General features: G+C 44.5%; 1 protein-coding gene across 1 annotated transcript; it reads right to left on the bottom strand.

Moving 5' to 3' along the window:
* Window positions 1–509: 509 nt before the first annotated feature.
* Window positions 510–11,232, bottom strand: LOC143767961 (uncharacterized). Its single transcript, XM_077256533.1, has 6 exons — window positions 10,823–11,232; window positions 10,514–10,693; window positions 10,307–10,430; window positions 10,126–10,223; window positions 9,837–9,927; window positions 510–2,107 (listed from the first exon to the last, which is right to left on the bottom strand). Exons 1-6 carry the CDS (start codon window positions 10,898–10,900, stop codon window positions 828–830), a joined length of 1,851 nt encoding a protein of 616 aa, XP_077112648.1. The 5' UTR covers window positions 10,901–11,232; the 3' UTR covers window positions 510–827.
* Between the last annotated feature and the right edge of the window lie 364 nt (window positions 11,233–11,596).

Genomic DNA, 11,596 nt, shown 5'->3' with positions numbered 1-11,596 from the left:
GAAGACAAAGATTTTTCCACCACCAGGAGCAAAACTGTAACAATGCAGTGACCGGACAAGAATCTGTATCCTGTATCCTAATCATATCCTAAATAGTTGCAAGTCAAATTTATGTATGAGATAGCCAATAAAAATAATCTTTATATAGCGATAACATATTCTGCAGCGCTTTACAGTTTGCACACATTATCATCACTGTCCCCAATGGTGCTCACAATCTAAATTCCCTAACAGTATATTTTTGGAATTTGGGAGGAAACTGGAGAACCCAGGGGAAACCCACGCAAACACGGGGAGAACATACAAACTCCTTGCAGATGTTGTCCTTGGTGGGATTTGAACCCAGGACTCCAGCACTGCAATGCTATCCACTGAGCCACCGTGCTGCCCAAGCCAAGAGGATTGTCTATGAAATGAAGCAGTTCAAAGCATTAGTGGATGGTGAAATATGGAGCCTGAAAATCAAAAGGTCAAAACATTGTTACCTTTTTGCTCATCACTGTACATCCAAAGGTGGGGACAGTGAGATCGTCCCTAATTGGGCTCAGGGCTCATGTGATGTAACAATCTCATGTGAGCCACAGGAAAGTGACCTCCAACACCACTAAAACGGTGCCAGCACTTGAGGAAATTATGAATATTTTTAATTTAGCAAGGTAAAAAATATGAGGAATGACAAGGGTTGTCCTAGTAATAGACAACCCGTTAAGAAGATACACTTTTTCAGATAAAAGATTTCCAACATTCTGAATATGAAAAAGGCTTCTCCGCAATGTGACTTCTCTGGTATTTATTAAAAGTGATTTCCATGTTAAACATTTCCCACATTAAAAACATGCAAAAGGCTTCTTCCCTGTGTGACTGGTCTGGTGACTAAGCAAAGATGATTTCTTCACAAAACATTTTCCACATTCTGAACAGGAAAAAGGTCTCTCCCCTGTGTGGGTTCTGTGGTGCTTAACTAAATCTGATTTATGGATAAAAGATTTTCCACATTCTGAGCAGGAAAAAGGCTTCTCTCCTGTGTGGATTCTCTGGTGCTTAACAAAATCTGATTTATGGCTAAAACATTTTCCACATTCTGAACATGAAAAAGGTTTCTCCCCTGTGTGATTTCCCTGGTGTCTATCAAGATGCGCTTTTTGGGTAAAACATTTCCCACATTCTGAACAAGAAAAAGGCTTCTCCCCTGTATGGGTTCTCTGATGGCTATCAAAATGAGCTTTCCGGTTAAAGCATTTCCCACATTCTGAACATGAAAAAAGCTTTTCCCCTGTGTGAATTCTCTGGTGCTTAACAAAATCTGATTTATGGTTAAAACATTTCCCACATTCTGAACATGAAAAAGGCTTCTCCCCTGTGTGAATTCTTTCGTGCATAACAAGATTCCATTTCTGGGTAAAGCATTTCCCACATTCTGAACAGGAAAAAGGCTTCTCCCCTGTGTGATGTCTCTGATGTTTACCAAGACTTGATTTATCTACAAAACATTTCCCACATTCTGAACATAAAAAAGGCATCTCCCCTGTGTGACTTCTCTGATGTTTAACGAGACATGATTTAGCTACAAAACTTTTCCCACATTCTGAACATGAAAATGGCTTTTCCCCTGTATGACTTCTCTGGTGTCTAACAAGAAATGATTTCCATAAAAAACATTTCCCACATTCTGAACATAAAAATGGCTTTTCCCCTGTGTGAATTCTCTGGTGACTAACAAGATCCGATTTTTGGTTAAAGCATTTCCCACACTTGAAACAAGAAAATCTATTCTGTGCTTTGTGAATTTTTTGATGCTTAAGAAAAGACTTTTCAAGGGGAAAACCATTTCCATATTCTGAACCTGAAAATGTTTTTTTTGCTTTAGGAGCAGTTTGTTTTTTACTGCTTATTTTGTGACTTTGATTTTCCTTAGTAGTCGGTAATGAATCAGAAGACAGGACCTGTTTCAGCTTCAAAGGACAAGATGACAGAACTTTGCTGTGAAGGGATGATAGTATATCTGGCGTAATGGCATTCTCTTCAATTGTATTCTGTGTAATCTCAAAATTATCTGATTTAAAAACTGAAGTGGTCAGCTGTCCCTCTGATCTCCTGGTACAGTCATCTGCCAAAAATAAAACCAATTATTATTTTTGACTAAAATATCCTTGAATGAATTTTATATTTTGAAAACATTTTTACTTAAACTATGAAAAAAAATGGCAAGTTGTGTAAAAATATTGAACTATTCACTAAGACAATGACAATTTACAGATTAGGAGAAAACCCTCATAGGATGAACCAGTAGAGCATCGTGTTCAATTGTTTGTTCATTCTGCCAAATATGGAATAAAAAGCATGAAACAATGTTATGTAAGAGAAAATAATACCAACAAAAACTTCTACACATTTTACAAAAAACACGTCCCCACTCAGGTTCATCATCTGTCAGTGGAAAAACAGAGTTTTCCACATTATTAGTGTCTCAAAGACTCAAAGAAAATCAACATAGCTTCCATAAACCAATCCAGCAATCACCGCTCTCCCAAAGTCAAGTCTCCCCCTCGCTTCTGATCCCTGCAGTGTACCCACACCACATTTAGCATCCATGTAATTGGCATTACTATAGTGAGAAGAACTTACTTAAATTTACGGTGTGTGTGTTCCCTGGAGCACAATGTAGGCACTATGTATTAGGTGTCGGGATTTTCTCATTGCACGGGATAGATCCCAAGCATTGCCTGGTGCTGTGGTCTTCTACTCAGCTCCGGCCAAGGAGGGTGCTGCTCAGCACACACATTGGTCCCAGCGTCTTGCTCAGGCTCCTGGGGTATGCTTGGTTGCTGCTGGCTCTCCAACCAAATCCAGAGATCACCTACTGAGCATGTCCGTGATGTGGCGTCTTCTCATTGGTGGTCGGACGTTAGCTGCTCTGGTGACGTGGCGGCTCCAGATTGGCACGCGGGCTGAGCATGAGTGTTTGAGGAGGAGCCTAGGGTTTAAAAGGCTCTCAGAGGCGAATGTGGGCGTGCTAGTATCATTTATGTGTGGTGTCTGTGAGTGGATACTCTACTACTCTGTGCAAGAGACGCTCTATACAGTGAGAGGTCTTATGTTGGCAGGTAGGGTTAGGACTGAGAAGCTACCCCTTGGCTTAGCATCTGTTTCCTCCATGTGTGCAGTTAGCACAATTGAGTTACAGAGAATGTCCAACCCTCAGGCTACACTTCTCAGGGAAAGCGTCAGGGCTTTGAACCTAGCATCACATTTGTTCTTTCCCTTGCTCTGCATCTGCTTCATTCTTGTGTGCGATTGACACAGTTTAGTTGCAGAGTGAGCGCAACCAGGGTCGGACTGGCCCACAGGAGAACCGGAGGATTCTCTGGTGGGCCCAGGCACTGACACCTACTGGCATATTGGCCAGCAGCTCCCTAGGGCCCCCACTGCTCCAGGGGCCCCCTAGCCAGTGGAGTGTCGCAAATAGTAGCACACCCAGCTGCTATGGGGCCCCTGAATCAAGGGGGCCCTCCTGGTGCCAGAGAGCAGCAGATGGACAGGAGCCTGTCCCAGCTGCTAAAGAGAAATGAATATTCACACTTTCCCACGCTCCCATGGGCGTGGAGAGACGTGAATACCATTTCACTTTAATGGCGGGCATTAGCCGCAGGCTGAGGCTAACACTGCCCGTCGCTGCTGCTGAATGGGGGGCCATGGAGGTGGGCCCCTAAAGGGCAGCGATCCTTGATTGCGATCCATGCAGCTTGGGACCAGAGCGGAGCTGCAGGGATCCACGCCGTCCTCCTTCCTGCCCGGCTCTTCCTGTCTGAATCAGCGCAGCTGGATGACGTCATCATTCAGTGCGGCTGTTTCAGAGAGAAAGTTGCCGGGATGTGCTGCAGCTGCTGGGAACGTGCAGAGAGGTGAGTGGGTGCTGTGTGTGTGTGTCTGTGTGTGCCTGTATGTGTGCGGCTGTGTGTTTGTGTGTGCCTGTGTGTGTGCCTGCGTGTGCAGCTGTGTGTGTCTGTGTGTATGTGCCTGCATGTGTGTCTGTCTCTGCCTGCCTGCGTGTGTCCCTGCCTCCGTGTGTACAGCTGTGTGTGTGGGAGGAGGCAATTATGATGATGGTGCTGGAGGCAATGATGATGGTGCTGGAGGCAATGATGATGGTGCTGGACGCAATGATGATGATGCTGGAGGCAATGATGATGGTGCTGGAGGCAATGATGATGGTGCTGGAGGCAATGATGATGGTGCTGGAGGCAATGATGATGGTGGTGGCAATGATGATGATGATGCTGGGGGCAATGATGGTGGTGGGGGAAGCAATGATGGTGGTGGGGGAGGCAATGATGATGATGGTGGTGGGGAAGCAATGATGGTGGTGGGGGAGGCAGTGATGATGATGGTGGTGGGGGAGGCAGTGATGATGGTCGTGGGTAAGAAAGCAATGATGGTTGTGGTGTAAAGGACAACGATGGTAGTGGTGGAAAGGACAATGGTGGTGAGGGAGGAGGCAATGATGGAGGTGGTAATGAGTACCATGGTGGAGGGGGAGAACAATGATATGGTGGAGGGGGCTGCATTATACCCTTTCCGGGGGGCTGCATTATACCCCATGAGGGGGCTACATTATAGTTCTGTGGGGGGCTGCATTATCCTCTGAGGGGGCTACATCATACTATATGAGGGGAGCTGCATTATGCCCTATGTGGGGCTACAGAATATTCTATGGGGTCTGCCTTATGAGGGGTTGGCATTATACTCTGAGGGGGCTACATTATATTCTGTGGAGGGGCTGCATTATATTATATGTGGAGGCTGCATTATTCTCTCGGGTGGCTACATCATACTATATGAGGGGAGCTGCATTATGCCCTATGAGGGGGCTACAGTATATTCTATGGGGGGCTGCCTTATGAGGGGGTTGCATTTTACTCTGAGGAGCTACATTATATTCTGTGGAGGGGCTGCATTATGCCATATGAGGGAGCTACATTATATTCTATGGGGGGCTGCATTACACATTATGAGGGGGTTGCATTATATTTTGTGGGGTGCTCTATTATACCCTATGAGGGGGGCTGCATTATATTCCATGAGGGAGGCTGCATTATATTCTATGAGGGAGCTGCATTATATTCTATGCGGGGCTGGATTATATTCTGTGGGAGGCTACATTATATCCTATGAGGGGGGCTACTTTATATTCTATGAGGGGGCTACCCCAACCCCTGCTACATAATTAAGATGTGTACTACCTTATATTATGCCCTGATATTAGCGTGTTTCACTACACAATTGATGGTCTTGAATTTATTTTTATGTACTACATAGTGGGCCCCAAGAATGATTTTCTCTGGTGGGCCCAAGGTGCTCCAGTCCGACGCTGAGAGCAACCCACGTGCTATCATCCCTGTGACATTTAACAGGGTATAGTACTCAGCATATTGAGTGCAGTACCACTCCGTGAAGTAACTGAGCTTGATACTTTGCATACCATTCATACTGTGTGGAGTTAACGCAGTCTAATTAGGTTAGCGCTCACTGCTACGTCCCACCATTTTTCACACTAGCAGCAGTTATACATCTCTGCACGGTGGACCCCGGGTTGCGATTGCACTTTAATAGATATTTTATTTAGTGCAATCCGCCAACCTTAACACTATGTGTTCTGTAATAAAATGGCAAATGTGCAATTTTCACTCTGCAATATCCACTGCGTGCTAATTTCCAGAAAGTTCATGTGGAACCAAAATATTCACGACTTCTAAAGATTAATTTATTAAAGGTTATAATTTCCAAAATGGAGTCATTCTATAGGGATTTATACTGTTCTGGTTTTCGAACATTTTGTCAAATTAGGGCTTCTGCAAATGGCGTGTCACAACTCCTCTGGGAACTGCTCTTGTGACGTCTACTTCTGTCACCAGGCACCGCCTTATTCATTCTAAAGGTGGCGCTGCTAATGGAGGAGATATCAAAACCAGATGATCTGGGCAGTCCAGGCTCTATCCAGCCCTAAGATTAGGGTGCCTAGATCCAGCAGTATCATCCAGTTTGGGAGTATAGATGTATGTGCTGTCCAGCTGAAGTAATCAGCTCCCTGATTCAGCCAATATGAATGCAACGCACCCTAGTAAAGCTCAAAGCATATTGCCGGTGGCTGCCAGATACAGCCCTGTTCTCCTCTGGTTCAGTCCTCTCTACTCTTCTTTCGGCTTATGCATTTGTTTCTCGCCCCGTTTACTGATTCCCTCTTGCGACTTCTGAATTTGTATTTTCTCTGCCTTCCTGTTTCTCACCCGGCTACCTGACTATTCATCTTGCAATCTCACTCCATAGAACAGCAGGTAACACCATGGCCCAAGCCTAGGAGTCTCTGTGTAAATCCAGATCCATGTCGATGATTTAAAATGGAGATGAGAAAGACAATCCCTGGAATCTGCAGAAAGGAGTAGATAGTGCCAAGCCTGTTCACGGTAACTATCTATTGAGCTGCCAGGTGTTAGGATTCGGGATTCTCTCCCTGTGCAGGATGGATCCCAGGTATTATCTGGTTCTGCGGTCTCCCATTCAGGCCCGGCTGCTGCGATTGCTTCTCAGCACAGATGTCAGTCCCAGCGTCTTGCTCAGGCTCATGGTATACGTTTGGTTACTGCTAGATCTTCAGCCAAGTCCATGGTAACCAGTGATATGCAATTGCAGCCTTGTGCTCTGGAGTCTAAGTTCAGAGATCACCTTACTGAGCATGTCCGTGATGTGGCGTCTTTTCATTGATGGTCAGATGGTAGCTCCTCTCATGATGTGGCAGCTCCGGATTGGCCTACAGGTGATGTCTCGGCCGACTGGGCATGAGTGTTTGGGGTGGAGCCTAATGTACAAAAGACTTTCAGCGGTGCATGCGGGCACACTAGTGTCATTTACGTTTGGTGTGTGTGGGTGGACAGTTCACCACGCTGCCTGCACGTTTGTGTGTCTGCCTTTGCTTTGAGCCTGTACACGTTGGCAGGCAAGTTGTACACTTATGCAGTTTCGTACCCGTGACTCTTCGCTTGAGTCTCTAGTCTGCTACATGCTTTGGGTGCTTGTCAGGCACAGGTTCGGTAGTGTCAGGACTAGGGTAACTAGCAGCTTGGCTTAGCATCTATTTCGTCCTTGTGTTCAGTTAGCACAGTTCAGTTACAGAGCAAGCACAACCCTTACGCTATACTTGTTAGGCTGGTTTCACACTTGCGTTTTGATCTGCAGCGTTTTAAAAAAAAACGCAGGTGGTGAAAAAACGCACGTAAACGCATGCAAACGCTGCGTTTTTTAGACGCATGTGTTTTTGCATGCAGAAAAAAAAAAAGCGTTTTGACGCGTTTACATGCATTTTTTGCTGCGTTTGCGTTTTTGAAATGCATGCTGAGAAGTGTGTGACAGCTGCCAATCATCAAAATCAACTAGAAAACCCACTATTAATAGAATTACATAGGGTTAGGGTTTTCTTGTGTTTTTCTATAGAAACGCATGTGCTTAAAAAAGCATGCGATTACATAGACAGCAATACATTTTTTTGCCGCGAATAAACGCATGCGTTTTTTTGCGGCAAAAAAACGCCACTAGAAATTACTACAGGATGCATTTCTGCAACTAAACGCACGCGTAAAAAAACGCATGCGTTGCCGAAAACGCGTCAAAACGCATGCTAAAAAACGCATGCGTTTTTAATGTTAAGTATAGGAAAAAAACAGCATGTGTTTTTTAGCGCTAAAACGCTGCAGATCAAAACGCAAGTGTGAAACCAGCCTTAGTGAAAGCGACAGGGTATTGGATCTAGCTTCATAAGAGTTCTTTCTATTGGCTCAATATCTGCTTCATTCGTGTGTGCAGTTAGCACAGTTTATTTGCAGAGCAAGCCTAATCCACGTGCTAACGTCCCTGTGACTTAAACAGGGCTTAGCACTTAGCACTCTAAGTGTAGTATCTCTCAATGAAGCAACTGAGCTTGGTACTCGGTGTTCTGATCACACTGTGTGGCGTTAACACAGTGTGTGTAAGGTAACGCTCACAGTTTTGTTCCTCATTATTCTCACTAGCAGCAGGGTTCCTCTCTGCATGGTGGACCCCGGGTTGTGATTGCCAACCTTAACACCAGGTGACCATGAACAGTGCCTACATTTGCAGACACAACTATTCCAACAAGGTCTGTATTTTAATAGCTAAAAGGTGCTCCTTCGTTTCTTAACCCTGCCATGTGCCCAGACAGCAGTGTACAACTGTATATAGGGTATTGTCAGATTCATGAGAAGTTGGAAAATTATTTTTGAGGAACATTTGTTTCCTTTTATCCTTTGGGAAAAATCCCAAAGTTATCACCACATAAAGTGACACACGTCAGATCTGAAAAATGGGGACTGATTAGGAACACAAAACTGGCTGTGGGAAGTAGTTAAATTAGAGTATTTTGGGCGCTGGCGTCCTGTGTTCAAATCCCACCAAGGACAACATCTGCAAGGAGTTTGTATGTTCTCCCTGTGTTTGCGTGGGTTTCCTCCCAAAGACATAGTGATAGGGAATTTAGATTGTGAGCCCCATCGGGGACAGCGATGATAATGTGTGCAAAACTGTAAAGCACTGCGGAATATGTTAGCGCTATCTAAAAATAAAGATTATTATTATTATTGTAGTCAAAAACTGCGAGTATAGACAATAACACATCTACTGAAATTATCAAACCCAACAGTCTTCTTCAGTAAAAATAAAAGAGTAACTAGTGATGAAACTTCTCTGATGTAATTAGAGTATGTTGCTCAGTGGCTCTTGGCTATCTAAACTATCGTAAGGGCCAATATTTTCAATCAGTTGAGTTTCAAATAGAAATTTTAGATATTTAAAAATAACCTTTTATAATACTGCAGAGCAGAGGTGCCTTAAACTTAGATCTCGGGCATTTGGAAGAGGCAACGGAGACTTTTTTTTTTAAAGACTACCAAGGAGTTACAAACTCATATACGTGAAGCAGGCCGATCTAACCACAATGAAACTATCATACAAAATTAACCTGTAAAAGACATAAAGTAAAAAATATGTTACACTCCCAACAACAACAACCTATGTTTGGAATGAGAACTTCAAAATTAAACCGGAGTTGTACTCAATTTCTGGTGCTACTAATAGTCCTGAGCAGAAGAGTAGAGAAAGTATTAGCGCCCCCATTTCAGGAGAGATTGTGCAGTAATCTGAATTCCTTAGGATGGAAAACATAATGTAATTTATGATGTGGAGTGATTCAATGAAACCAAGATAAAGGGAAAATCTCTTGTTATTGTACAGAAATTCACACTTGGCCTCACTGCACATTCAATGTTGTTGATCATAAAAGTGAAGTTTGGCCAGAAAGACTGGACCTGGTCTTGTAGGGACCATATGAGCACATTCAGCAGCACAGAAGGGAGAGAAGGTAGATTCATCCAATAAGATATCAGGGATCTAGGAAGCCAACAGCATCATTACCCTCCGCTTTCTATTACAGGCCCATCATAGTATTTTTCTTCAAGTGATTTTCTCACTTGTCAGCATGTTCAATGTACGCTGTTATTTGGCTTTGTAGTTTACAGATCTGGGCAGGTAACGGTCAGAGTCTTCTAATCTCAGGGGGTAGTTGGATCCTCCAGATTGTAAGTTCTATAGAAAAGGGCTTTCAATGCCCAAAGTCATTTGAATAGTTTTGGGTGGAGGAAAATGTTGTGGTCTAGAGGCAAATTGGTGAACACATGATTCCGATACGGCCGGACTACAACAACAATAAAGCAGCCACAGCCGGTGACTGAGAAGAATCTGTGACTTCTCTGCATTTAGTGGTCACTACTCACCTGGGTAGTCATATGTAGGAATCTCCTCTTTACACCGCTCATCACCCCTCACATATGTCTCTGTAGTATTAATATGGGTCAGATCTTCACCCTGAAACAAATATTGTAAAAGTCACAGACAGATGGAGAAGTCACATCTATGATCAGCTCTAATCCTGCCATCTCCACCGTTCTCATTACACAAGTATAAAACATATAATACTGGGGGATAAAGCAACACTGAGCACAAGACCTTCACAGCCGTCTACACATCATAGGGGAGATCTCCTGACACCTTCTCTCCATCTACCTGATGATCCTGAGGAACATTGGGATCTTCTTGTTTACAGTCCTCTGGAAGAAGAGGATGAGGACATCTCTCTGGTGTTGTCCTCTTACTGGATAGATCTGGAGGAAACACATACAGGGACTGAATTCATTCTTTACATACAGATAATTATAGGCCGTGTGTATTTAGTCCTGTCTATTACCTGGTGATGTGAGGGGCTGGGGAACCTCCATCATGACGTCCTTGTACAGATCTTTGTGTCCTTCTAAATACTCCCACTCCTCCATGGAGAAATAGACGGCGACATCCTGGCACCTTATAGGAACCTGACACATACAATGATACCGTCATCCCCCCGATCCCTTCATAGCGTTACTGTATAATGTCCCAGCATTCCCAGCAGTGTCACCTCTCCAGTCAGCAGCTCAATCATCTTGTAGGTGAGTTCTAGGATCTTCTGGTCATTGATTTCCTCATGTATCAGTAGGTGAGGTGGAGGCCCCGTGATTGGGCTCAGGAGTCTTCCCCATCCCTCAGACACAGGGTCCTGACAACTCTCACTAGAGGTCTTCTTCACTACTGTGTAATCCTGGTTATGGAGAGACACATTAATAAATCTCACTACAGACATTTCCAGAGTCCTCACCTCTCCAGTTCTGTCCATCTGTTATTCCCACAGATAAGAATGATGTAATGTGACGTCATCAGAATCTCTCACCTCCCCAGTAAGCCGGAAGAGGATCTCTAGGGTGAGGTGTAATATCCTCTCCGCCATCTTGTCTCTGTCCATATCCATCCTTGATGGGTAAATCAGGAAATTCTCTTATATAGAAGATCTTCACTGAGAGGATCCGATATTGTAGAGACCTGAATGAGAAGAAGTTGAGCCGATGTTTCCAGGATTTTTCTTGTGGGAATTGGCTGCGATATCCCCTGTGCAATATATTTCTAGTATTAATGCGCCAGTAATGGGGAATCTCCACATCCTTCCACCCGCAGAGCCGCACTCCACATATATCGCTGCTCTGTGCGCACAGGACCTGTGATGAGGTCACAGGAGGGGAGGAGTCAGGGGTCATATGATCAGGGGCCTCAGTGTATGCAGGACTCCACTGTGCTGACAAGTATTCAGCTCATCTGCTGGTGCTGCTCCTTTAAAGGGCACCTGTCACCTCGTTTTTTCAGTATGAGATAAAAATACTGTTAAATAGGGCCTGAGCTGTGCATTACAATAGTGTATTTTGTGGACCCCGATTCCCCACCTATGCTGCCGAAATACGTTACCAAAGTAGTCGTTTTCGTCAATCAGGCTGGTCTGGTCAAAAGGGCGTGGTGTCTTCCCCCAGATCTTGCTTAGTTTTCTGTTGGTGGCGTAGTGGTGTGCGCATGCCCAAGGTCCCAAATCCACGTCACAGGGGAGTGAAAAGATCGCGATGTGCTGTATTTCATTGGTGATCGGTGGGCGCGGCCATCTTCCTTTGGCCGCGTGTGC

The sequence above is a fragment of the Ranitomeya variabilis genome, chromosome 4 (genome assembly GCF_051348905.1).
Source record: "Ranitomeya variabilis isolate aRanVar5 chromosome 4, aRanVar5.hap1, whole genome shotgun sequence".
NCBI lineage: Eukaryota > Metazoa > Chordata > Amphibia > Anura > Dendrobatidae > Ranitomeya > Ranitomeya variabilis.
This window is presented reverse-complemented; position numbering and strand designations above follow the sequence as displayed.

Excerpts from the sequence above, each read along its gene's own strand:
- LOC143767961 (XM_077256533.1), bottom strand. The coding sequence starts at position 10,900 with ATGGATATGGACAGAGACAAGATGGCGGAGAGGATATTACACCTCACC. Across the intron at positions 10,694-10,822 it reads TCTTCCGGCTTACTGGGGAG|GATTACACAGTAGTGAAGAA; the intron begins GTGAGAGATTCT and ends CTCCATAACCAG. Across the intron at positions 10,431-10,513 it reads TTGAGCTGCTGACTGGAGAG|GTTCCTATAAGGTGCCAGGA; the intron begins GTGACACTGCTG and ends TGTATGTGTCAG.